Source organism: Caretta caretta, chromosome 7, assembly GCF_965140235.1.
Source record: "Caretta caretta isolate rCarCar2 chromosome 7, rCarCar1.hap1, whole genome shotgun sequence".
In the NCBI taxonomy this organism is placed as follows: Eukaryota; Metazoa; Chordata; order Testudines; family Cheloniidae; genus Caretta; species Caretta caretta.
The window spans coordinates 83,129,527-83,157,063 of NC_134212.1; the positions used below are offsets into that span (position 1 = coordinate 83,129,527).

General features: G+C 42.7%; 1 protein-coding gene across 1 annotated transcript in view; it reads left to right on the top strand.

Annotated features, from left to right (window-relative positions):
* The first annotated feature begins 1,241 nt into the window (after positions 1 to 1,241).
* Positions 1,242 to 27,537, top strand: part of COL13A1 (collagen type XIII alpha 1 chain) — a 100,959-nt gene continuing 74,663 nt past the window's right edge. Inside the window, exons 1-6 of the mRNA XM_048858108.2 lie at positions 1,242 to 1,246; positions 3,302 to 3,328; positions 8,032 to 8,067; positions 11,443 to 11,469; positions 16,210 to 16,260; positions 26,012 to 26,047. Of these exons, the coding sequence (XP_048714065.1) occupies positions 8,047 to 8,067; positions 11,443 to 11,469; positions 16,210 to 16,260; positions 26,012 to 26,047 (135 nt within the window). The 5' untranslated portion in view covers positions 1,242 to 1,246; positions 3,302 to 3,328; positions 8,032 to 8,046. The remainder of the gene's footprint in view (positions 1,247 to 3,301; positions 3,329 to 8,031; positions 8,068 to 11,442; positions 11,470 to 16,209; positions 16,261 to 26,011; positions 26,048 to 27,537) is intronic.

A 27,537-nucleotide genomic window follows, 5' to 3' on the forward strand; every position in this document is an offset into this window, starting at 1 on the left:
ATAGGACTGAGACATCATTCAAGCCATAGTGGACAAATTCCACCATAGGTTATGAGTGCTACTCCTGAGGACATCAGTGGGAGCTTAGTGCATGTAATGAATGGCAGAATTCAGACCACAACAAATATGCACCCGGAATTTAGGGATGTCATCTGAGAAAATTTGACAGGCTTTTTTTAGAGCACATTTGTAATAAACTACAGGCCTTTCTCTATCTTCTCTCCCCAAGTGAGATCATCTCTACGTAACATCACCCATATATGTCCAATGGACCACGAGAAGGACATTTCTGTAGAGTCCCTTCACTTTATCTTTTGATTTTAAACTTGACTGTCTGGAGGAGAAGAGAGTATTAAATCAGAAATTCCTCCTTTAAAAGAAATTAGAAGAGACTGACAACAGAAGACAGTGATGGCTAAGGTGGTATATATTACACCCCTAACACTCAGACTCCCTTAAACTTTCTATTGATGTGCAGGGGATTCTAAATGATGAAGACCCAGAAGGCATACGTCCAAGCAGAATGGCAGCTACTTTGGCTTACCCTTTCTTATATCTTCTTACAGCTCTTTCTTGTGGAAACTAAACAAATTTAGCCTTCCTCACATGTTGGCAGAGTGTGAGTAGGTTCCAGGGAGTTTAACTGAGCATAAATTAGTGTAAGTTGGGTCCCTCTCATACCACCTAACATATCATTTCTGGATTGCACCCGCAGCCTGAATGAAAGTGATCAGCAAAAATAAATATAAGGATTACGTATTTAATTATGGTAAAAGGAGATACTGATTGTTTGATCAGAAGAGATTCTGACCAGATACACTACACTCAGCTGTCTTTAAACCTATCTGTAAATGATGCAACATCTTGATTTTATTTCATCATATTTACGCTCAAAGATTTTAAAAATCAAATTTAACAAATTTGTAATTCATTGCTCTTGGCAGCAAAGTGATTTCAATTAACCTGAAATGAAAATGAGTGAGAGACAGGCAGAAAACAGAGAGGAGAGAAATTTGGGGTCTGATTCTGACCTTGTTTTCAGTGGTGTAAATCAGGATGAATTCACTGAAAACAATGGAGTTACTTGGGTGTAGAACAAGAATAAGTGAGATCAGAATCCAGTCCACAGAGAGAACGAGAGAGCGTGCAATGTAAGGAGTGATCATCTAAACTTTGTCTTCAGGATTTATTATATAACAGCACTAATAACTGTCTATTTTCCTTCTTCTTTCTTTCAGGGCCTCCTGTAAGTACCAAAGTTCCAGTGCGTTTGTGAAGTGTGCACCTGATGGTAATGGGGCGAAGGGGGCTTGAGGGGAAATTAGCAGTAACCATTGTCTCCCATATGCCATGTCCAATGTTATAACCAAGTTTTCCTTTAAAATCTCCCAGAATCTCTCGAACACCAAATATCCTTTGTATTCAGTCAGAGTGCCTGGATCCTTAGTGGGATTTCACAGACACACCCATATAGCTCTGCACAATTCTGAAATCTCCCAGCATGGGATTGAGAAAGCTCACAGGGTAGAAATGGTGAATATGGAGGGCTAGAAATACTCCCAATTATTTTCATGTAGAAAAATGAGGATAACAGTGTGCAATTTTCATGCATAGGATGCCATACACTGAATTTGACATATTTTTTTAGAACTGGTGCAAATATATGTTGCATACGTACCTGTGCAACTTGTTCTCTGCCACTCAGCCATGGTTGCTGAATGTTTGGCCCTAGATGTGCAATTATCAGTTTCGAAGAAAAATTGTGTAGACAGCTTCCTTTCCAAATGTTAGCCAAATGCAAAAACTCAACTCAGACAACTTAGACTTCAGAAAAATGTCCCAACTACTGCCAGAATGTTCCTAGTTACTCATTATTGCTAAGAGACCTTGAAGAGTATCAAGGGAATCAGAACAAGCCTTGCAAGGACTGAAGGAATATTCCCACTAACACTAATTGATAACAAATGGGACCACCAGAGAAGTGATGACACAATATGCTACTGTATACCAGCTTATTCTGACCCCTGAACCTGTCTGTATAAACAACTGTTTAGGACAGGAAGTGAGAATACTGTAGCCAATTGAAATAACAAGATGAAATTAGGTGGACTTGAATTTAATTAGCCACGGTGGAATTTTTCATGGGGTAACCACGCCCTATTCTCACTAAGAATGTCAGGAGATTTTAAGGGACTGCAAGTGATAGCAGTTCAAAAATCACAAGCATAAGTTCACTGTTAAATATTTAAGCAAAGCACTTGGTGTTTACATGTTGAAGATTTTCGCCGGGTTTTTTTTTTTTATTAAAATGGATGGGAACTAGTTTATGATGTGTGGAACAGATTCCCACACTGCTGGTTTCACATATGTCACTCCAGCTAGCAACTCAGAAATGCTGACACACCAAAAATCTCAGTTTTTTATACATTTCACAGTGTGTAAATGTGAAGTTTCAGACTTCTGAGCTGAACAAAATGGGAGCAGCTCTTATGCTGTACCATTTAGGGCCAACTGAGGGGCTATGTTTTTGCAGGGCTGTTTCTGATACATGACAGTGGTGAATAGGATTGGCAAGGCTGAGTGAGAGTGAGAAACAGAGAAGATTAAAACACTCCCTAGTTATATTCGTTCTTGGGCATATACTGTCAGAGCATCTGAAGGGACTTAAAATTACACGTTGAATTAGAATGGTCCTAGACTCATTGAATTTCGAGTGGCAGATTCTGTCATTTCTCTACCAATTTTGATGTAGATAGGGTAATTTGAAAGCCAGCAACCTGTAGATGTGTAATTGGAAAGAAAGAAAGAAAGAAAGAAAGAAAGAAAGAAAGAAAGAAAGAAAGAAAGAAAGAAAGAAAGAAAGAAAGTATGTGTTAGTCCAGAGGTTCTCAAATTTTTTCATAGTGTGAACATCATGTTAGATACCTTCCCTCCCAGTCATGATCATACAATATCTCTATGGCAACTCCAGAAATTCTGTACATGAACATTTAATATTCATCAGAAGGAAACAAGGAGAAGACTCAGAAACATGTCACTAGCTAGCTCTTCATGGGATACCAGTTACCTACAGACCCCAGTTTGGGAATCTCTGTGATAGACACATACCAAATAGAAATAAAGCTTTAAAGATGGGTTGGGAAAATGGAACAATCAGATTGGGCTAGTACGAAAGCTGTTCTGATGACTTAACAGTTCTGTTTTCTCATTGTTTATACTGGATTTCTTCTTTTTAATCAGTGCTTTCCCTACCCCCTACCCCAGTTTTTGTGCCAATGTTGCCTTTTCTGTTTTATTTCAGGGCCCTACAGGAAGACCAGGGCTTCCGGTAAATAGCTTTTTTCTATCATGTTATTTCCTTTTTATTCACTCTCTCTCTCTCTCTCTGGCAGTAGTTTGAAAGGCAGGCCTCAAGGCTGTGTAAATTGGGACGTAGTAGTGGTCTCCGGTGGTCGAACTAAATTAGATGAAGAGCATGTTGTAAATGAGATATGGATCCCAATAGGATAGGAACAACAGGACCTTGGCAGGACAATGTTCCAAGAAACACATTCTTTATAGGATCTTTTTGTGTTTGGGAAACATGTGGCCTTTTAAGATCACCTTTCCAATATGAATCACCTTCCCCGTCGAAGAACCACATTTGTATTGTACTCTCACTGATAGAAGCTCAGATTCCGACAGGCTTTCCAGGAAAGACTGGAGGTTCTATTTTGAGCAGATACCAGGATGGATATTGCAGTGATTTGGATTGTTTATTTTAATTCTGGAGGAGCTTGGGAGATGCAGGAAGCATCCATTTAATCCATGCTGATACAGGAAGTAGAGGTGAGAGGGACATACAGAGGTCAGGCCACAGAGAAGTGAAATTCAGACACCAAATGGACACCAAGCCATCCCTTCTCATGGCTCCAGTAGAGCCAGTTTATGGCCAGTCACTCCACCTGTTTCTTAATGTATTCCTAGTGAAGGGGAAACTTTGTTACATTGTCATACTGGCTTCTGAGTTACACTGAGGGCTACATGCTTCACCTTTTGCAGGTGTTCTGGGCAGGCAAGAGAGCTCAGGGGCCTCTTTCTCCCTCCTCCACTTCTGTGCATAGCCATGCAAGGGCCAGGCAGAATGGTGACCCAGCACTTCATTGAGTGTAAGGCAGGCAGCCTGGGTACTGTGCCCAGAGGTGCTTCTCATTTCCAAGGCAGCACAGACAGTGATTTGGGGTGTTGTCCAGTCTCCAGCTCCGCTTTGCCTGCCAATGCAAGCAAAAGGGAACCTCTGCTCAATGGCCACCGCTTCACTCTCCCCTCTCAGCACCCCTCAAACAGAAAAGCCAGTCTGTAACCTAAAGTTCTCAAAAATTTGTTTCTTTGCCCCCAGAAGTTTGTTTTTTGTGAACAGTCCCATTATCACTGGTTAAAATTAAATCAACATGGTGCCTGCCAACTTCTCAGGGAGTTGTAAATCCATAACTAACTTTAATCCAAATGAAAATGAAGCATTAGCAATGGTCTGTTGCTGAGATAAATTATGATAAGGATTTTAGCTGCTAGGATCAATATATTTTCTCCACTGTGGCAGCCTGAGCCATCTCCAGGGCAGAAATCAATAGATGGATGAAAAGTAGTTGGCTCAAACTCAAATACTGAGACACAGAAGTAGTATTAGCAGAAAGAAGAAAATACTCGAACCTCACCATCATCTGAGGGCAGCAGGCCACATATCATCAAAGCAGTGCAGATCCTTGGGCTGTGGTGGACTACTCATGGACATACTGATTGCCACAGTAGCAAGGAATTCCTTTGTTCCATTTTTGGTGGGTCAGGAGGCTGTTCTCTCTCTTCTTAGACAAGGTTTTGACCACCGTGGTCCACGTTTTCATTGCCTTCAGGTTAGATTATTCTATTCACGCTAACTGGGGCTGACCGTAACTGTCACATGAAGGCTGCAATTGGTGTAGCACAGTGTCCCACCTCACAAGTAGTAAAAGTTGATGCAAATTGCTGTGTGAAACTGCTGGCTCCCCCTTCATCAAAGGCCCAAACTCATGGTTTGGCTCTAATTTACAAGGCTTTTACAATCCGGGGTTAGATTACTTCAGAGTAGCCTTACTGTCCGAGACCATCCAAGCCAGCGGGGCTCCTGTACTGGAAAGACTCAGGATAAGTCTTTCAGGATCAGGGACCAGAGCATTCTCAGCAACAGGCCCCAGGTATGAAACTCTTTGCCAGAGGAGATCGGACCAAACCACAGCCTCACCACACTCTGATCCCAACCTATACCACCTTTGGATGAAGTCTCCTCAGCAATGACTTCCACAAAAACAAAAACAAATCCACACACTGCCTGAGGAAAAGAGAGAGTAAAACATCTTTTAAGACCACTCAAAACTGTTCTTCTTCATAACTGTTGTTTGGTGCTTGGATACTAAAACAATAGCCACTTTAGAAATACAGCAGGCAGGCAGGCAGTGGGGCTATGAATACAATGCTAGCATACAGTGCAGCACATAAGTATTATCCACAACAGAGTGTATTTCCTGGCTTCACATCATAGACAACTCTTTCTCATAAACATCTGGCATTTATTTGCGATACCACTGGGACCATTTCCCCCCTGCTAGTATTGTTTAGAAGACCCTAAGTACTGTGTAGTCAAATACCAGACACAGTGCACTCATACATCATTTCATGATGAGGTACTTGGCATTTTGACATCAGGTACTGTACCAGTCACTGTGCAGACTAATATCAGACACAGCTCAGTCCTATACAGCATCAGTCATTATGTGGTCAGATTCCAGTCACAGCACAGCCAGGAAGAGTTTCTCAACAACAGATCCAAAAGTCTGGAACACCCTTCCACCACAGATCATGAGAGTTTGACCCTTGTCATTTTCATAACAAGTTGCCAAGCTCAGCTGTAGAGGAAAGCAATGTCCAAATTAAAGAACAAGAAAACTCAGCAGCAAGCTCCCAAGCAGAAGCCAAGAAATCAAAGAGCAAGGCAATGAATTTCCTGTCCCTTATGGAGAAATTCCATTGTTTTCTGAATAAACCATGTACAGCACCTAGACACAGAAAGAGAGAGAGAGAGAGAGAGAGAGAGATCAAATAGCATGTTGATGGGTACAGTATAAAAACCAGAATGGGATGAAATAGATATAATCTCCTTTTACTTTGCAGTCACATACCATCTATGTAAATTTAATCAAACTGCTTTGTATAACTGTTGCAGCAGAGATATGGCTTTTTGATTTATCCAACATGTATATGAAAGAAATGCCCATTGATTATGGAATAGTATTTGTCTATAACTATGGAGTTGTTAAACCTCTAAATACTTTTTACCTCTTTACATTTAAATCTTGTGTATAGTGAAGTGTATTTAGAACATTAATCTAAAGTATTACTATGTACATCAGACAGGGAGCGAAGAAAGGTTACTGAGCAACAGTGGCAGCAAAGTGCATTCCTTAAATGGCGAGAACTGGCTCACTCCCCTTGAACTGACCCACTCCCCAGATTTCAAGACGGTCTTCTCCATTTTGCTTTTTCTCCACGCTGCTTTTTGCAGTTCCATCACTGGATAGCAGAGCGAATTGGCAGGCGACAGTAGAAAAATGACCATCAGTATTGTTTTATATTCTCATTTGATTACAGACACTGCTAGGGGAAAAAAAAAGAATTTCTGAACATTTACCAACATCAAAGATTATTTTCCTCGGCAGAGTTACCTGTGTAATCAGTATGTATCCCTACCTTCTACTGATCACTATGGACACAGCGCTAAGGTTCTGGCCCATTGCCATGATTAAAGGGCTAATGACAGAAGAGGCTCAACGATTTCATGTAGGTGACACAGTTAGGGTTGTTTTCCCCGCACCCTTGAGTCAGCCTCCTACATTGTCTATGTTCTCGTCGGGTGCGGCAGAAATCAATCTCCTCAGAAAACAGTATTACAGTGAAAATATATGAGAAAGTACAACAGAAACATTGATTTTTTTCATAGTGAAACTTAAGAAAAAACAAATTGGCGATCAGAAACAATACTGAGAGATTTTACAATGTCATTTTTGCAAAATGTGCAGCGAAATCCACAAAACAATGGACACCATAAATAGTTCTGTATCTTCTGAGCATCAGCATACTGCTCTCTAAGTCTGCATAGCGTTCACTTTTTGTGGCCAGAAATACAGAATCTTTTTTTAATTCTATAGTTAAATTTAAATATAGACTCAGAACTAAAATCTATATAAATGGCTAAGAATATGCCAGTGGCTTTGTGTCCATGTGTCTTTGCCATTCAGTTCAAGTATCGTCTCATACATTCTTAGGCAGGCACATTCATGCAACCTCACTTAATGATTTTCACACCCTAAAGATGCACTGGGCAGCATTCTGTACAGTTAAGAGACACAGAACACAACCATTAATATACGGTGTGCTAGACACGCCATTTCCTGTGTTAGCTTGTTATCCACATTAGTATAGCTTTCCCTTTTCTGGACTACTGGAAAATGTGAACCTATTCATGGTCTCTGAGAGTTCTGTCTTAAGTGATAACAGCTCTATAAATAAATAGCTACCATTCAGATTTCCTTGGAAAGAAAGAGAAAAATGTGATAATTAGGTACTGAAGGGAGCAGTTTCCCAGCAGCTGGATTATAGAAAGTGTTGAAATTATGATTAGACTCATAGTTGGATCACAAACTCTTGCCTTTTTTTCCTTTCTAAATGGTTGTGCTTTGTTGGTTCCTTGTGTCTATATAGCAAGGAGTTAAACTGATGACTTACATACACATCCATACCCACATGCTTACACATATGTTCAAAAATACATACAAACATATGAACATGCTTTAAATATATGTATATATAGTGTGTCAACATATGTGCTACATACACATACCTCAGTCAATTAATAATCAAAGATACACACATATATCTACATGTGACATCTAATTTGTGTCATTTTGTAGTCTTGTATATGACCAGTTTCCAACTGCCATCTGATTTTGCATTAATTGTTAGGGAGACAAAGGCGCCATGGGGATCCCTGGAAGAACGGTGAGTTACAACCTCTTGCATCTGCCTGACCTGACTGACACACATTTTTCCAAAAGCTGGGATGCCTGTGGGTCGTTTGGGGTGATACTTTAATTATTTCTGGCAAATGATTGCCCCAGCCCCTTGCTCCATTTTAAGGTCTGGTTTGGATATAACAAGGGAAAAAGCAGCAGCTTCCCTCATGAACAAAGCTGAATGAACTGCTACTGAGATCTGCTTCCAGGTTTAGAAATTTTAGGCTGCAGGTTCTATCATTTGTGATGTAACCAGGCTCCACCCAGAAAACAGAGGCACGAATCCTTGGTAAGTCTATAGGGGGCTCTTATCTGAGACATTTCTATGCAGAAACCAAATCCAAATGGGACTCTTGAGGAGGAGGCCCTGGCTACATTCTGAGAATGCTCCCTGTAGCACCATGTGTTCAAGTGGTGCCAAGCAGTGGGCTGCCGATGGTTTCTTGCTGCCTGCAATGTACTTGCCTTTGTGCCTCTGAAGGTCAAGGAGAGGCAAGCTCCCCCTGCAGATCTGTCTGTCTGAAAAAAATTACATAGATCAAACAACATTTGTAGCCTTTTCTCAGCCTATGAATGTACAATGTCTGCCCAGCACATTGGCTCTAATTTGGCCCTCCAGGCATAGAGTACACATTTAAAATAACAGTGACACTTTGAAGAAGGGCTGGGCAGCGCGTGTCATACAGCATCACATCAACACCCCAAACACCTTTGCATCGTGCGGCTCTGCCTTCTGTTCCCTGTGTTCCCTCTTCATGGAGTTGTTCTCTTTATTCCCCATACATGTTGATGTCTTTCCAAAGAGGACAACATAACAGCCTCAGGAGTGAGGTGACATTCCACTAAGTTCACTCTGACTTGTGGATAGGTCCTGAATCCTTATGCTTTTCTCTGGCTGAGACACCTGCCCTATGACCACCCCACATTTCAGACAGAGAGAGGAAACTGTGTTGCTAGCTACCTTCACTCCTTGTCAGTTCCCAGCTGTTCAGCTTGCCACAGCTGAGCTTGCCTGAGTTACCGTTTGGATAGCTTCCCCCCAAACATTTTGCATCTTTAAATATCTTTTGGGAAGGCTGTGTGTGGATGAATGAGATGTGTCTGGGTTTGGTGCCTGCAATTTCACAGGCAGCTATAATATAGAGTGGCTAAAGTGGTCATGTCATAAGAGATTACACATCCAGAGCCAGAACCTCAGCTGGTGTAAATCGGTGCAATTCCATTGAAGCCAATGGAGCTATATGAATTTACATCAGGATCTGGCCCACAGTGTTTGTTATGGAAACTGATTAGCGAGGAGAGGTTCTCTTTTTACATACAGATACAACAAATATTATTAACAATTCTTGGAATTAAGTGACTCTTTACATCTTCAACACATTTATAAACATTAATGACATAATCAGCTACTCACTGCCATCAGCAGTGATGGAAAAAATATAGAAAAAGGGTTGGCAAATTCCACAGGTAGGGTGGGCATAACTCGAGGTGGTTTGGCTTTTACAAACCTCATGAGCCAGGGTAATTCAGATTTGAGTCCCAATTAATCCAAGCCCTCAAAGTATGGGAGGGTTTTATGAGTCCATTATATTTTATGTACTATGTTTAGGACTTCCTTAGCGATACCGCTGGGTAACTTTCTCTCTCCAGTAAGGTCTCCTCCAAATGCCTCATTGGTATTGGAGCCTGGCATGCCTGAGGGGATTAGCTCTTCAGTATTACTGTATTGCCAGACTCAGGGTGATTCAAGCAATGCTAGTACATCTTCACAATGCCCTTCTGGTTTGATGTTGTGTTTAGGATGACCAGATGTTCCGATTTTTTAGGGACAGTCCTGATTTTTGGGTCTTTTTCTTATATAGGCTCCTATTACCCACCACCCTCATCCTGTTTTTTCACACTTGCTGTCTGATAACCCTAGTTGTGTTGCCATGACGGCATTACTTTGTAAGTAACTGCTGCGTTCAGTAATGCGGCACAACAGGATATAACGCAAGGTAGTGCAGTTTATGAGGATCACTGCTCTAGACAGAGATGGAAGACAGACCGAAATCCGTATGGTGCCTTTCTAATTTTCTGCTTATTCGTATGCGCTAGAAGAGGGGAACTGAGTAAAACTGCCCTTAGACCCTGCAAGGAGGCCTCTGAGAGGCAGAGGAAGCTGGCTCTGCAGAAATGCCAGCCCCTGCCAACCGCCAGGGTAGTGAAAGACGAGTTAGTAATCAAACTTGAGGCTTTGGGTGGGTAACATAGATCACCACACTTCCAGATGAGCCCCTGTTTAAAGCCTACGTACTCTGTTCATTGAAGACCCAGCTTTGCTGTTCTTATACTAAGTGAAGCCTTACTCTGTGAGTAGTTCCACTGAAATCAGTGAGACTACACATGTAGTAGGTTACTCCTCAGTGTGAATAAGGGTGGTAGAATAAGGTCCTACCATAAAACAGGCCTGTTTTAATTATAATTAACCTACCTGGAGTGACTTAATATATTAAACATATTTCAGTATGTAAGACTTATATGTATTTTGCACATTTACCCCACAGATTTCACATAGCCAGGCCATATATTATATCTAATTCCCCCTCTTTGAGCCAGGCAGAAGAGAAAGAGAAGAGAAAAAAAATCAATATTTTATTACTGTTCCAGTAATGAAGACTGTTGATTAAACATATTTCCCCTGCCCAACCCTCCCATTCAGTCAGATACCTTCTTCCCAGCACATTCATCCATTTATCCTCCTCTGCCTTTCCTCAATGACCCTCCTGTCCCACACTCTGAAAGGCTGGCCAGGAACTCCTGCCACTTGGCCAGTGTGGACTGACTGTTAGCCAAGTCCATCTTCAGCCACTGTTCTGACCGCCCTGGCTAATCCCACCTGAGGACTATCATCCCTGGTGGCGGCTGTGCCAAGGTTCCTTGTGAGGTCTGTTGCTGCTGCCTCACTTACTTGTGAGCTGATGTCTCTGAACTCTGAGCCAGCCTTGCTAACTATGGCGAGCTTATCACTAACACACAGCTTCAGTTTCCCCACCACCACCACCACTTGTTAAAATCAAGAATTGATTTTCTCACGCTGGCTGAAAACCCAATTTCAGCTGCCACCTCTCTCAGCTGCTCTTCCTCAGAGATATTGCCAAGACAGCTGATCTTGAGGGCAGTGGAAGAGGGAGAAGCAAAGGTCATTGTGCTTGTGTGTGAACCTTAAACAGAGCATGCGTCAGTGTCTGTGACCTGTTTTTTGTTGCGTTGTTTTGTGTTTGGGTTTAGTGTGCCATTAACACTGATTCCTGTGTTTGTGTCTCTTTCTCTCTCCCCTTCACCCTTTTGCATGCGGCTGCGACTGGTGTAATTGACCCAGGGACTAAAGGGGCAACCCGGAGAGAAGGTGAGTCAGCTCTTTCCAGCTCATCATGTCATACCCTGACCTCTCTCAGCTTCCTCTTCAGCCACCTGAAATCCCTTCACTTCAAATCACAACAATTGAAGAGCTGTGCCTTTAAAGCCCTCCGTGTGTTTAAACCATACATGGCTCTGAACTGCCCCACCCCTCTCCGCTCACAATGTGAGCTCATCTCTTAAATTCCTTCCAGCCCACACAGCATCTGAGGATGTTGAATTTTTTTGTTTACTATAATTTGCTAACATTGTAAGGGCTGACTTCCAAAGGTGGATGGGCACACTCAATATTTCCAGCTGAGCCTTTGTGGTTTTTTAACCATTAGCTTCTTCACTGCTGACAGCTGTGCCTGGTAAGTCCAGGAAATGTGCATATGCAAATGTGATAAGATATAACAGCTATGTCCTAATGGCCCATCCAGTTCCTATGTGTTGGGCTTCTCCTATTCACCATTCCTCTGGTCACAGGCTATGGCTCACCACCTCCATTCCAGGGTTAGTTGCATAGTGAAAAAACACAGAGGGAAACAGGGAAGAGATGGCCACCACTCCACACACATACACTTTTTTACTTCAGTTATATCTTCTCCATTTAAAAAAAAAAAGACCCTGCAGTACTTCCTGTCTCTCTGAGCAGTTGCCTAAACTATTTGAAAAGTATTGAATGAGTTTTTTTATCCCTACATAGAACTGGTAGTTTACAAAGCCACTAATATGTCACAATGGTGACACAAATTTCATGAAATATTCAATGTCAGTCAACACTTTATGTCTTCAGATGCCACTACATCATACACTCAAAAGGGAAAGATAGGAGAGGGACAGAAGTACCTTGAATCGATTCAGGCAGCATCTAATTAATTGGAAAATGAACAGCAATATGTGCAGAAATTAGGAAATGTCTAGATGTTCACCACATTGTTTGAGGAAACATCTATAAAGAGTATGGTATTGGCAAACCTGTTCAGACCTCTGTGAAAAAGATAGGGGACAAAACAATGACGTACCATAGGAAGAAAGGGCAGGACAGGATGAAAACCTGGTTCTTCTTCTTCTTCAGGTCACTCCTTCTTGTCCCCTGTTCGGATTCTCCTGGTAGACAATCAGCATTATCAAATCATCCAAAATGCCAAAGCCCCCGTGGCAGATGATATAGTTGTATCACATGATAACACTCTTTCCATTCCACTAGTATCTCAAGAGGAAGTTAAACAGCAGCTACTAAAGATGAACATTTTAAAATCAGCACATCCAGATAAGTTGCATCCAAGAGTATTAAAAGAGCCGGTTGAGGCGATCACTGGACCATTAATATTGATTTTTCAATAAATCTTAGAAGGGGGTGCTGTTGCAGAAGAGTGGAAGAAAGCTAATGTGCCAATATTTAACAAGAGTAAATGGGTTGACCTAGGTAATTATAGGCCTATCAATCTCGCATCAGTCCTGGGCAAGATAATGGAGCAGCTGATATGGGATTTGATTAATAAAGAATTAAGTGAGGGTAATATAATTAATGCCAATCAACTTTATGGAAAATAGGTTATGTCAGGCTAATTTGATATATTTTTGATGAGACAACAAGTTGGCTGTTAAAGGTAATAGAGTTGACATAATATACTTAGACTTCTGTAAGACATTTCACTTGGTACCACGTAACATTTTGATTAAAAAACTAGAGCAATATAAAATTAACATAACACTCATTAAGTGGATTAAAAGTTGTCTAACTGGTAGGTCTCAAAATGTAATTGTAAATAGGAATTCATCATTGAATGGATATAATTTCTAGTGGGGTCCTGTAGGGATCAGTTCTTGGCACAATGCTATTTAACATTTTTATTAATTACCTGGAAGAAATATCAAATCATCACTGATAAAGTTTGCTGATGATGCAAAAATTGGGGGAGCGGTAAATAATGAAGAGGATAGGTCACTGATACACAGCAATCTGGATTGCCTGGTAAACTGGGCAAAAGAAAACAGTATCCATTTTGGCCGTATTTACATGATGGGGAACTTTGGAAGCAGTGACTCTGAAAAAGATTTGAAGGTTGTGGTGATCAGCTGAACATGAACTCCCAGTGCGATGCTGTGGCCAAAATGGCTAATGCAAATCCTGGGATGCATATACAGGTGAATCTCAAATAGGAGTAGAAAGATTATTTTACCTCTACATTTGGCATTAGTGCAGCCGCAACTGGAATACTGTATGCAGTTCTGGTGTCCACAATTCAAGAAGGAGGTTGGTAACTTAGATTGGATATTTTTCTGGAAGATCTGCTCTAGTAAGTATTTTGGGGAAAGTTCTATGCGCTGTGTTATGCAGGAGGTCAGACTAGATGATAATAGTGGTCACTTCTGACCTTGGAATCTATCATCTGTGACTATCAGTCATGTATTGTGTATTATAAAGCACATTGAGAGCCAGAGCCAGTCATATGACCTGGGTTTGCCGTGAATCTTTGACGGCTTCTATTTTTCCAGGAAGAACTTTACTGTTTTTTTCTTAATCCAAAATGAATGCCTTTTATAAATAGCTACAAACAGGACTTTCCCACTCCCCAGGTCCTGGCAGGTCACAGCTGCCTCTAAGTTCCCCAAAGTTCCCCATTTTTACTCTTGCTTTCTTCACTCAGTTTCTCTCTTATTTTCTTTAGGTAGTTAGAACATTCTTCCCCAAATCACTGCTACTCTTCTTTCACTTTTAACTGATGAAAACTGAGAGGCTGTCCCTCCTTTTTGCAGCCAGATCATTCTTCTCTCTGAACAATTGTCTTTCGGTGACTTAAAATCCCGTTTCCAACTCCAGTGAATAAAGTTGACTCCCTTTAAAGAGAAAGTAACTTCTCTAGAGCCATAGACTAAGTATGTTAGTCTTTCTCCAGCAATTAAAGCTACTCTTTAACATTATTAATCTACCAAAGTAGAACCTCAAATCTGAACATCTCAACTCAAGGAAAGCTGCTCCTCAAATCTGGATGAGGCCATTGACGTTTAGGCCTATCTCTGCTTTTGAACACAGTAGATGTCCTGTGCAGTGGAAAAGTTTCCATAGCAGCACATCCATCCTCTCAGTGAGTGACCAGAGAGAAGAAATGGTGAAGATATTTACTGGGATGGACCCAGGGCATTGGGGAGGGGTATGGCCCGATTACACTGCACGCCAGTGGTTTTTGGCTGGCAGAACTGTCCCTATGGCAGTGTTTCAGCCTGAACCCAAAGGTCTACACTGCAGTTTTATAGCCCCACAGCCCGAGCCCTGTGAGCGCAAGTCAGCTGACCCAGGCCAGCTGCGGCTGTGCCTCGGGTCTCTTAGCGCAGTATAGATGTACCATAAATGTCTATCATTGCATACAATACATGATTAAATCATAAGAACATTTTGTTTCCATGTCAGTCCCTACTTATTGTAGAAACCAGGTTTGACCAAGCCACTTATTTCTGGGTACAGTACATCAAGCTGCTTTCACATGGAGTTATTTAGTTTACTTTAGACCTAAACTTTCAAATTCCAGTCTGGTCACTAAATCTCATTTGATCCATTCATAAAATCATAAGTACTAGAGTTGAAAAAGACCTTGCAGCTTATGCAATCTGTCTCGCTCTCCTTGCCCTACCCTGTGATATACAATGTGGTCTCCAGTGTATGTTCACAACTGGGTTAACCAGACACTATTTGAATATCTCCAGTGATGGTGTTTTCACAACTGACCTCAGAAGACTGTTCTGTCCTAATAGTGATCTTACGTCTTACTGTTACATTGTTCCTTTCACTCCAAAGGCACCCTGACCGCTTCATAAACTTGATAAAGTGTGTACATTTTGGGTATAGAGCTGCCACTGAAATGCAGATGCATCTGGGGTGAGATGTGAAAGCTGTTTAAAAAGCACACAGCAATAGACTGGAAAAGGAAATGTACATCATTACCATCAATTCAATTTCACAAAGGAAATTTAGAGAGGCCGAATGTCATGACCTGAATTAGAGTTTACCCAGGACTTGAGAGCTAACGCCACAGCTCTTACTAAAAGTTTCACAGGATCTTTAATAATCACAAGAGGTTGCATTTTATCCAAAAAGTATTTTATATTTTATATGTTTATAATTTTCCTTGCTGAACATCTCATTTTCCCCTTATACTGCACAGCTTTACTCCTAGTTATGCCTCTCTGCATTATTCAGTCCCTAGACTAGGGCAGGTGAAGCTTCAGGATGAACAAGAGTGATCAAATAGAGGGGAGGCAAATGTGTGCTCCCAGGGCATGGCGAGTATGCAGGAATTAGATGAGGTCTCATGTTCCTCTCCAAAGAGACCCATAGTGGTGCCATCTCTTAAGGGCGGTGGGACACTTCAAAATGGCTTCCTCTCATGAACAAGATAGACCAAGGAGGTTTCTTATCCCAGGTGGGAAGGGCTCTGAGCAATCACAATTTAATCATGGTCTCTATAGAGAATGTGAATATTGATTATTTTGATCTCCTTTCCTTAACTGTCTTTCTTCCTCCTCATTATCTCATGCAATCACCTCTCTCCTCCCCTCTACTGATTCACTATCCCCCCTTTTCTTTTCTTCATCTCGCTTTGTGCTCTCTTTTGTCTTCTCACTAATGCTTTCACATCTCCCTCTTCCTCTTTCTCTTTCCTTCTTCTGCTTCCTTGCCTTCCAGTTTTTTTCCTTTTTAATCTTCCTTTTGTCACACCTTTTCTGCCTCTGTCTCTCTCTGCAGGGAACCCCTGGAGAAGCAGGCATGTCCATCATCGGTCCCCGAGGCCCTCCCGTAAGTGATTTTCTCTCTATTTTTGTATGATGCAGGCTGTGGGTGAGTTACCGAAAAAAGACTAAGGAGGGGTACCAAGTCAGCAGCAGCATTTCCAGAGGAGCAGTAACACTATCTGATGTGGTTTTCCTGTTTGGCCAGACTTGTTTTTATACAAATATTATTTACTATATATAATGAAATTACAGCCCAAATTGCTAGAATTAGTGAGCACCTAGTCTTTAGCAAGGAAACCATATAGGTTATTCCAGTGGTTTTTTTCTCCTGTGTTTAAAAGGAAGAGAAATAGTTCCACCTCTTGGCAGCAGGACTGATGCCTTGCTATGAGTACGCCCTTCGCTTTGGGCGAAGCATGTCATCTTTGGCTGAGTGCTCTTTGCAATCAGTCTAGTTGGCAGATGGCATTGCTCCATCTTTACAGTGCAACATGCCCGGGATCAAGGCTGGGCAAATGGCTGCTGGAGAAACAAAAATGGGTAATTTAGGAACTTGCTTGAAAAATTCAATTTCTTATCCTAAGACTCAAAGTTTTTGTTGCTCAGCCAGGTTCATCAATGACAAGCATGTTACTGTCAGAGTGCTGAGGTTTCTCTCTGAAGAGTTCAGTGAACCCTTCCTCTGCTGCGGTCTTGATGGCTTGTTTTAATTAGGGAGCAGAGAAGAGGCACTTAGAGAGGTATGCTGGGGCTGGAGAAGTACAGTATTAGGCCCTGATCCTGCCAGGAGTTTCACGCAGGTGCAGAGATCCACTCACATGAAGCTCCTAAGAGAACTGGGGCCTTTGTGTCCAAGAAAGAATACAGGCCTAGAGCTTTCATACATCCCAAATTCTAGGTCCTTCTTGAATTGAAGTACATACTTCTAGCTTTCCCTAACAAATGCAAATGCACGGTGTTTCCAAATTTCTGTTAGGTCTTTGTATCGTTATAGAAACTCCAGTTTTCCAATACATTTCCAGTGGTTATTGGCTAGAATTTAGGTTTGTATTAATGGTATTAACTTTGCTGGGGTTCTTTGATCTAACTTCATGCCATGAAAAAAGTTGAAACACATTTCTCCCCATCCTTCAGGAGCTAAACATGGCTGCCCCTCCAGTGGCACTTTCAAAAAGTGCCTTTCACACAGAATGAAATTAAATGTGAATTTAAACTCCATAGAAAAACAATTGAGTTTAGACAATGTGTATTAGGTAGGACAACAAATATGTGACAAATATTAGCCCAGCTTATTATTTTATCTACATCTTAAATATTATCTACAGCTTATTGCCCAAATAGGTTATTACCACTCTCTTTCAGGCAAGCATCTCAGATCCATCCATTCTGATATACCATTAATTTCCACTGCAGTGTGGCAGAAAAGATTCAATCCCCTTTCCCCCACACCTGCCCTGGTAACTTCCTTTTTTGATGAGCTTTGTGAGGAGTAGCATCCTTGACCTAGAGAGAGGATGGAGGACATATGACCTTGTTTCACATCTAACCGGTTGAAGTCAAGTGAAAGAGACCTCGGCAGTCTGGACAGTCGGCTACATCTGGCTTTCCAACTATCTTTCCAAAAGTCCCGTGGTAAGTGTTCCTAATAAGAAACAGCTTAGTCTGTTCCCAGCGCCACCTGTCCGCCACTGTGGGTTTGATAAATGACAAAACCAAACCAGGAAACAAATGCAGATTCTTGGGCTTTTCAGAAGACAATGACTTTTATTTTGACAACTGCAGTTTTCTGAATGGCAGATAGCCTTTTAGGGTCTTGTGCTAAACGGCAGAAGTTGTTTCAGCCAGGATGTTCCCGCTAGGCTGCTATTGGCAGCAATAAGTAGGGCCCTACCAAATTCATGGTCTATTTTGGTCAATTTCACAGTCATAGGATTTAAAAAATGTAAATTTCAGGATGTCAGCTATTTAAAACTTAAATTTCAGGGTGTTGTAATTGTAGGGGTTCTGACCCAAAACGGAGTTGTGGGGGGGAGGGGTCACAAGGTTATTGTAGGGGGGGTTCTGGTACTGCTCCTCTTACTTCTACGCTGCTGCTGGCGGCGGCGCTGCCTTCAGAGTTGGGCAGCCGGAGAGCGGCGGTTGCTGGCCGGGAGCCCAGCTCTTAAGACAGTCCCATCACCACCACCAGCACAGCAGTGAGGATGGCATGGTATGGTATTGCCACCCTTCCTTCTGCACTGCTGCCTTCAGAGCTGGGCACCCGGCCAACAGCTGCCGCTCTCCGCCCACCCAGCTCTGAAGGCAGCGCATAAGTAAGGGTGGGAATACCGTGACCTAAGTTCCCTGTAAGCTGCACAGCAGCCTATTTAGCGCTGCGCAGATGCTCAGAGAACCCGCCCAGGGACCTGCCGTGGCCAGGGGAGGGTCACCCTTCCCTTGGCCACAACCTAGCCCAGCCTTCAACTATGCTGCGTCCCGGACCTGCCATGGCCGGGGCGCCTCTACCCCATTCTGAACCCAGCCAGGGTGTTACGGTGCAGCTCAGCCCCAGCCACGAGGTGGTGCAGCATGGCCCGGCTCCAGCCAGAGCCAGGGCGGCCCAGCCCGAACAGCCCAACTCGGACCCAGACACAGGTGGCCTGGGCCTGGACCTGGGCAGCTTGGCCCGGACCTGTCAGGAGCACCCCTCCCTGAACCCAGCTCCAGCCTGGAGTTGCGGGGGCTGGGATCCGGGGCACCTGTCCTGTGATCCCAGCCTTGGAGCTGCTGCGGTGGTGGGAGGTGCCTCTCTCCCCAGCCCAGGTGCTTCTGTGGGGGGAGTCCTCTCTCCCAGCCATAGCCACAGAGCACCTTCCTGCACCCCAAGCCCCTCATCCCCAGCCCCACCCCAGAGCCCGCACCCCCAGCTGGAGCCCTCACACCCCTGCACCACAACCCTCTGCCCCAGCCCTGAGTCCTCTCCCAAACTCCAAATCCCTCCACTCCACCCCACCCTCACCACATGAATTTTGTTATGTGCACCGATTTGAAGGTGATGTGTCACACATCATCTCCATTTTGGTGCACATAACAAAATTAATTCTACACATGGGTGGGAAAAATTAGAGGTAACACTGACCGTGACACCCCCTAAAATAACCTTGTGACCCCTGCAACTCCCTTTTGAGTCAGGACCCCAAATTTCAGAAACACTGGTCTTCCCCATGAAATCTGTATAGTGTAGGGTAAAAGCACACAAAAGACCAGATTTCACAGGGGGAGACCAGAGTTCATGCTCTGTGACACTTTTTTTTGGTTGTGAATTTGGTAGGGCCCTAGCAATAAGGAAGGACAATAGTACATCAAGCAGGTTGGGAAAGAAGACCTAATAGACAAAATGTCCCTCCCCACTACCCCAGGGTGAGACACATTGCTCACTCTCAGCGGAGTCTAGGAACAGGAGCTGCTCTCTGGCACTGGAAAGAATATATTATTGTCCTGATCCTTTTAGCCAACAACAGGCTGTCCTGTTGTTCCTAGCAAAACATTAATCACAACTCTTTATTGAGCTTATGTGCACACTTTTAATTTTCAATGAGAAAGGCCCAGCATAAGCACTTCTAGGAAGTATATTCTAAGTCTCCCAGACTTAGAATAGCAGAGACGGGGGAAAGGAGGTTGTTGTTCAGGACTGAGGTGTTTCAGAAGTGTTGTGTTGTGATCCAGGAATAGAATAGCCAGGGGCGGTACAGGTCAGGGTCCATTTACAGTGCTTGTTCTGCCTGCACTGTGCTGGGCTCAGAGTGAATCAGTCCCTTAGTTTTCTGAGCACTGAATTAAGCACACAATGGAGTATAAGAATAACAGGCTTGTCCCTTTCCCCCTTTGTCATAAACTGCAGCTCTTAGCTCGTAATCAGCCTGAAGAGTGATGCAGATATCCTGAGAGTTGTAATTGGATAGATCTACCAACAGCCCCAGGGTCAGCCTCATGCTTTTAGCTGCTCCTTCAGGCTGTCTCTCTCACTCCATCTGTTCTGATGTGACCTCAGTTCTGTGATCTCTCTCTCTCTCTCTCTCTCTCTCTCACACACACACACACCTGTTGTCTTGGTGAGGCTTATGCTTACAATTATGTTAATGGGAGGGCAAGTTCACATCTGCCAATCTCACTGGGGTTTTAACTCAACCCATAAAAAGGTTTCACCCAGCTAATAACAATATTTAAAATGGATTTTTGTCTATCACGGCCAAAGCTCTTAGAAGACCTATGACTGAAAGCACCCCTGTATACATACCCTACACATTAGTGTAATAATCTTTGTGCAAAATATGCCTTGTGAGGTATCATTAAAAAGCTAATGACATATTTATCATCAGTATTCTTGTGTAATATATGTGCAAAATGCTTATTAAGAGTTATGAACATAAGCTGAAATTATGACTACAATGTGCTTACCAGACTAGTCTGGGGAGTGGGTAAACTGGTTTCTCAAAAACAAAGGACAAACTGACGCCTCTAGCCAGGTGTCATAAAGTTGATTGGCAATCACATGTCAAATGGCCCTTCTTTGGCAACAAAGTGGGGCAGGAACAGTTTGATCTGCATTTTAGCAAACAACAACATGGAACCTCTTTTACCACAAGCCTCCCTGTCTCCTTCACTGCAGCAATGAACTTTATCTAGGGATAACCCTCAGGAAAATGTATTTCCAAGGGGGACAGGACTATAAAAGTGAGGGGCAAAAACACACCAGGTTTTCTCTCTCTCTCTCTCTTTCTCTCTCCACCTCTTCACCTAAGAAGACAAAGGAAGCAGCCCTTTGACTCTGGGGGGAGATCCCAATCAGAGAATTTGATCAGTTCTGTTGCTGTGATATTACCTTGAACCAAGTCTAGCTTATTAAGTTTGAGCTACTAGAAAGAGTTTTATCTTTATTTCTCTTGTAACCTTTTCTGACTTTAATACCTTGTACTTGTACCCACTTAAAATCTCTCTCTTTGTAGTTAAATAAATGTGCATTATTGTTAATCTAAACTAATCCAGTGTTGTATTTAAACTGAACTGTTTGGTAACTCCAGTTAAAGTTGCAAATGGTTGAATATTGACCCTTTACAGGGGCAACAGATCTTTTATATCTGAACTACCCAGGAGTTTGAGAAAACATGTTTTGGGGGAAATTCAGGACTGGGGGTGTGTTGGGGTCACTCTGCAAGTAGTAACCCAGGCTGTGAAAGCCAGAATGTGGCTGGCGTGTTGCTGACAGGCTGCTGGGGTCAGAGTTGCTGGACCAGGGCTGTAGCTATAAACAGATACTCAGGGTATGATTTGCATACTGGTGGGCTGTGCATGAGTAGCCCAGGTTGGGAGCTACAACAGTAAAGCATAGTGAGGCATCTAAGGTTGTGGGACAGGAGGTGACACAAAGTTGGGAGGTATTGTCAATATGGAGGAGGACCAGAATATCATACAAGAAGATCTGGATGACCTTGTAAACTTGAGTAATAGAAATGGGATGGAATTTAATAGTGCAAAGTGCAAGGTCATACATTTAGAGACTAACAACAAGAATTTTTGCTATAAGCTGGGGACTTATCAGTTGGAGGTGACAAAGGAGAAGAAAGACCTGGGTGTATTAGCTGATCACAGAATGACTATGAGCTGTCAATGTGATGTGGCTGTGAAAACAGCTAATGCAGTCCTAGGATGCATCAGGTGAGGTATTTCCAGTAGAGACAGGGAAGTGTTGATACCATTATATAAGGTAGTAGTGAGATGTCATCTGGTATACTGTGTGCAATTCTGGTCTCCCATGTTTAAGAAAGATTAATTCAAACTGGAACAGGTGCAGAGAAGGGCTCCTAGGATGATCCAAGCAATGGAAAACCTCTCTTATGAGAAGAGACTCAAAGAGCTTGGCTTGTTTAGCCTAACCAAAAGAAGGCTGAGGGGAGATATGATTGCTCTGTATAAATACATCAGAAGGATTAATACCGGGGAGGGAGAGGAGTTATTTAAATTAAGCACCAATGTGCACACAAAAACAAATGGCTATAAACTAGCCATCAATAAGTTTAGACTTGAAATTAGGTGAAGGTTTCTAAATATCAGAGGAGTGAAGTTCTGGAACAGCTTTCTAAGGGGAGCAGTGGGGGCAAAAAGCCTAACTGGCTTCAAGACTGTGTTTGATACATTTATGGAGGAGCTGGTCTGATGGGACTGCCTACAATGGCATGGAGCCCATCGGCAACTGGCATTAACAAAAATCCCCAATGGCCAGAGACTGGACACTAAATGGGGAGGGCTCTGAGTTACTACAGAGAATTCTTTCCCAGATATCTGCTTGGTGGGTCTTACCCACATGCTCAGGGTCTGATTGCCATATTTGCGGTTGGGAAGGAATTTTCCCCTGGGTCAGATTGGCAGAGATGCTGGAGGTTTTTCGCCTTCCTCTGTAGCATGGGGCATGGTTCACTTGCAGGTTTAAACTAGTGTAAATGAACGGTAAATGGTGTCACTTGAAGTCTTTAAATCATGATTTCAGGACTTCAGTAACTCAGAAGTTAGGGGTTGTCAAGGTTCCTTCCCCACTCTGAACTCTAGGGTACAGATGTGGGGACCTGCACGAAAGACCCCCTAAGCTTATTCTTTCCAGCTTAAGTTAAAAGCTGCCGCCACCAAAGTGTTACACAAAGAACAGGGAAAGAGCCCACTTGGAAACGTCTTTCCCTCCAAAATCCTCCCAAGCCCTACACCCCCTTTCCTGGGGAAGGCTTGATAAAAATCCTCACCAATTTGTACAGGTGAACACAGACCCAAACCCTTGGATCTTAAGAACAATGAAAAAGCAATCAGGTTCTTAAAAGAAGAATTTTAATTAAAGAAAAAGTAGAAGAATCACCTCTGTAAAATCAGGATGGTAAATATCTTACAGGGTAATCAGATTCAAAACATAGAGAATCCCTCTAGGCAAAACCTTAAGTTACAAAAAGACACAAAAACAGGAATATACATTCCATTCAGCACAACTTATTTTATCAGCCATTTAAACAAAACAGAATCTAACACATATCTAACTAGATTTCTTACTAACTCTTTACAAGAGTTCTGACCTGCATTCCTGCTCTGGTCCCAGCAAAAGCATCACACAGACAGAGAGGACCCTTTGTCCCCCCCCCCCAGCTTCTGACCTTAAAGTCTATGAGTCTATGAGACACAGCCCCTTACTGGTCTGGATTGTACCCCCGAACTTCACAAGTCTGTACTGGCAAAATTCACTTCTTCCACCCCCAAAGTCTGTTGAAAAGATTATTTAATTTCATGGAGAGTTGGTGATAAGTATAAAGGATTACCTAATGCCAAAGATAAATAAGCAAATGCTGGAGGTTGGGGCCACTTTGGAAAGAAGTGGGATGACAAATAGTTTCCAGATTTTCTTTTAGAGGAAAGAGGAGGTTCAAGCTTTCACTTCCAGAGTTTTCTGCCGCTTAACTTCTCTTCAGGCATTCTGGCCAGAAAGAAGCATTGTGCTAATAGTGGCAGAAACAGACAATCCCTATGATTTGGCAATTCCCAGGTCTATGAACTTGATATGAACAACATTTGAACAAGAGAAGGAAAAAATGTTTCTTGGAATCTTTAGTTGGTCAACTTTTGCTTTGGCCTGTTATTGTACACATCAGACTTTAGCCAAGGAGTAAAAGGAAGCAGTTTATAGTTTACAAGAAAGATAGCAGAGGCCAAATTGCACCATTTCCGGGTTTCCTCCTTGATTCTTTTCTTAGCACTTCTTGTCTATGGGAGTAGTCCAAAAATTAATCATTTATTAATGGGATCCTCTCAGTTCTCACCCTTTTGGAAATCAGCATTGGGCAGATCATTAAATTTATAGTGTATCTTCTCCTCTGGTCTCAAGCCAACGGATCCAGGTGGTTTTATATGTATCCTGCAAGGCAACTATGACCAAATTTAACTTAGTAAAGCTTTAAAAAAAACAATGTGAATGATTCAGTCATGCTAGCATTCTGAATAACAACATTACTGTTTGGTGCAATTTGAGACATTACAGCCGTAGTTCTCTAGAGCTCTGCAAAAGAGATTTTGGGCCCAACTCTACATTGTGCCAAGGCCCCATTATGTCACTCCAGAGGTGTAAGGGGCTGTAAAGGGGTGGAAATATTCTCTGTGGAATACCCCAAGGTAAAGGCTCCTTCTACTGCCAAAGGGGCTCTAATCTGGCCCTTTTCCCAGTCCCCAGCATATGTCAGGGGGAGCAAAAGGAGAGAAGAGGCAAGGCTGGGCATTGATGTGCTCTGGCTACTCCCTGCTTCCTATAGTCTATTGGGTTTAATTCCACAATGCTGCACACTGTCTAGTGAGCTAATCCCTTGCTATTGCACAGGACTGTTAACTACAGTGATGGAGGAATTCAAAATGCACTCAGGCTCACAATTTCCGAAGAGCCCCACCAAAATCATGAACTCTCCCTTATCCGCTGATCCCTGTGCTTCTGCACTCCCTTTTTCTCCCTACCCAACCAGATCCTTCAACTGACCTCCCAACTTCTTTTCTCTCATTCTGACCATGCATCCAGCTCCCAAGTCATTCGCCTCAACTGCTAAACAGCCCTGAACCTTCACTGATACTCCACTGTGAGGATCAAAGGTCTGGTCATAACCTATGTTTAGTCCCAGCAGTTGTTTCATTCAAATCTTATATGCTTAGGGACTTCCCTAGGTTAAAAGTGCCCTAGGAGGTATTTCCCTTCCCCATCTCACCCAGCTCAGAACTGGGAAGTCTCAGAAAGCACAAGGTCTGAAGAGAATAGTTAGCCCAGCAGAGAGAACTAGACCTACTGAAATTGCAAAATGGATTTCAGGGGTCAGAGAAGACGAGGGAGGCACAGAATTTACTTCATCCAACTATTTTAATTTAAACGGCTTAATTTCAGAATCGGACTGAAGTTTGTTGTTATTCTTTCCAAGATGGCTAGCTAAATCAGGATTAAGATATCCTACAAGTCCTGTTTATTTAAGGGTATCTGTGCTCTGGCACTTAGTGTTTTGCAAACCAGCAGCCATGAGGCTTTCACCCTCTAATTGTCTGCATGTGGTTGAATCTATGACAAGCAGTCTGACTGTCACTCCATTGTGTCATCTGCCAATACTTGCTGCATTTTGTTTGATTCAGATCTTGCACTGACAATCAGAAACTGACTATTGGAAAAGAAGAGAGGGGAAGGGGCTTGTTTACATCGCCCATTCACTTTACATACAATCCCTTTTTATTTTGCAGAATCTCTGCTACAAAATTTTCTTTGTGGGTAACATTAATGAAGTGGGGCAATAACGTAGAGTTTGTCTTGATGATATAGACTTGGTGAGCTGCAAGTGTTTGCACATTGCACTACACATCACTCAGTATTAAACACCTCATTTTATGGCCATGCATGTGGCTATGCAAGGAATTTCCATAAAGAGAGCTTAGGAGCTGGAAAATGCTCCAGAAGGCCAGCGTGTGAGCTAGGAACGCCCATTTAATTACTTTAGAAACTTCAGACAAAGTACTCGGAGTCCAAATTGGACCATCTCCAACACTGTCCTGGCTCCGAACAAAACAAAGCTGTGACTGGAGACTTCGGCTGGCTCCCCAGTAGCCTGCTTTCTTAAAATGCACTTGAGTCTCGGTGACTATACTGAGAACTAAAGTGATATTACACAGAGATCAGGTTGGGGAAAATAACAAATCCTGAGGCCCTACAGAGCAATTTTAGGAAGACATGTTGCACTGCTCTCAGATTTCTTTAAACGTCCCTGTCTCCATTTTATTCTTCTCAGGGACAGCCTGGAACAAGAGGTTTTCCTGGATTTCCGGTAAGTGGAACTGTTAATCTGAGGTACAAGTGTATAATATTGCCAGCTCGTGTCACTAAAGCTAAGTGCCTTTCAGCATTTCTATCCAAAACCGTGGACCCAATATAATGTAATTGAAAAGTTTTTTTCTGTTTCATTACTATTTTCTTTTCTTTTTAATGATGCCTTAAAAAACAAAGATACAACACTAAAGGAAATTAAATTTTCAAAAAACCCTAATGTTAAAATACCACAGTTGAAGCCCAGGACTGTGCTGTAAAAAACACCCCAAAACCACCAAAATAAAGAAAACAACACCCAGGTAAATGAAATTCCAGCCTTAATGAACTCAAATGTGATATTGTAATAACAGAGAGCCCCTGAGATTCATCCTGCTTGTGCAGTGTGGCTCAGATATTGACCTTGCTAGATGGAAAGCCCAGGCAGCAGTAGGGGGAGAGGGTAAAAGCATGGCTGGAATTGCTTTTGCAGCACTGTCAGTTACAGCTACAGCCTGAGTGGGCAATGACGTGAAAAACAGATTCTGAAGATGGAGAAATTCCCATTTCAGCCCCACACTTGCTGGCAGGTTGGTCGTGCAGCACCATCCACAGCATCTATTCTGTTCCCAAACTCACTATTCATAATGTATTTTCTGTTAATTTATTCTGATAACTGAACTGCCTTTGTCACACACACCCCTCTGCCAGCCTGCTCAGTTCAGCGGATGGCTTGGTAGTTTCTATTCAAGGATTTGCTGTGTATAAACTCAGATCTGCGGGCAATTGCCTTGGACCAAAAAAAAAAAAAAAAATTCGGAATCTGCAGTCCCCATGCTCACGGAACACTGGACTCTCTGCCTTGCCTCTCTGAAAGGTGGCCAATAATTGTAAACTACCCTCACTTTAGTAGGAGCAAGGCACTGAGGAGAAGCAGATCTCTCCACGCTTTGATGTCCAATCATAAGGAGAGCAAACAAGCCCAGATCAAGTTAAAAGAAAAACAAAAACAAACCAGAGCCCAGACCTCAAAGGTGTTTTAGTGCATTACTCCCATCTTCCCATTTTATCCTTTCCTTTCCCCTCACTTCTGCCCCTCTCCACGACTTCTCAGTAATCCTGCCAGGGTCCTGAGGACCCCACATTTTTCCTACACAGCCCCCCACACTTGAGCCCTTGCATCACAGCCAGCATCCTTCACCAAGGAGAACTGCAAGGGCCATTCAGAGCCCATCAAGATAGTGCCTTAATTAGACAGAGGCCACTAGTGACTGAGGCAAGAAATTCCCCCATGGGACTGAGCGATGGGTACATTGGCTCTGCAGCACACCCAGCCAGTGAGAGACCAGGGTAAGAAATCTCTCACATAGCAGCACTCTACTGGGTTAGTCAATTTGCTTTCTTTCTCCTGTGTTCTGCATCTTAAGTCTAAAGGAGTTCATTGGTTAAAGTCACAGCCGCATCATTCCTTCACTGTTCTTTCTGCTACATCCTGTGTGATCCATCTGTATC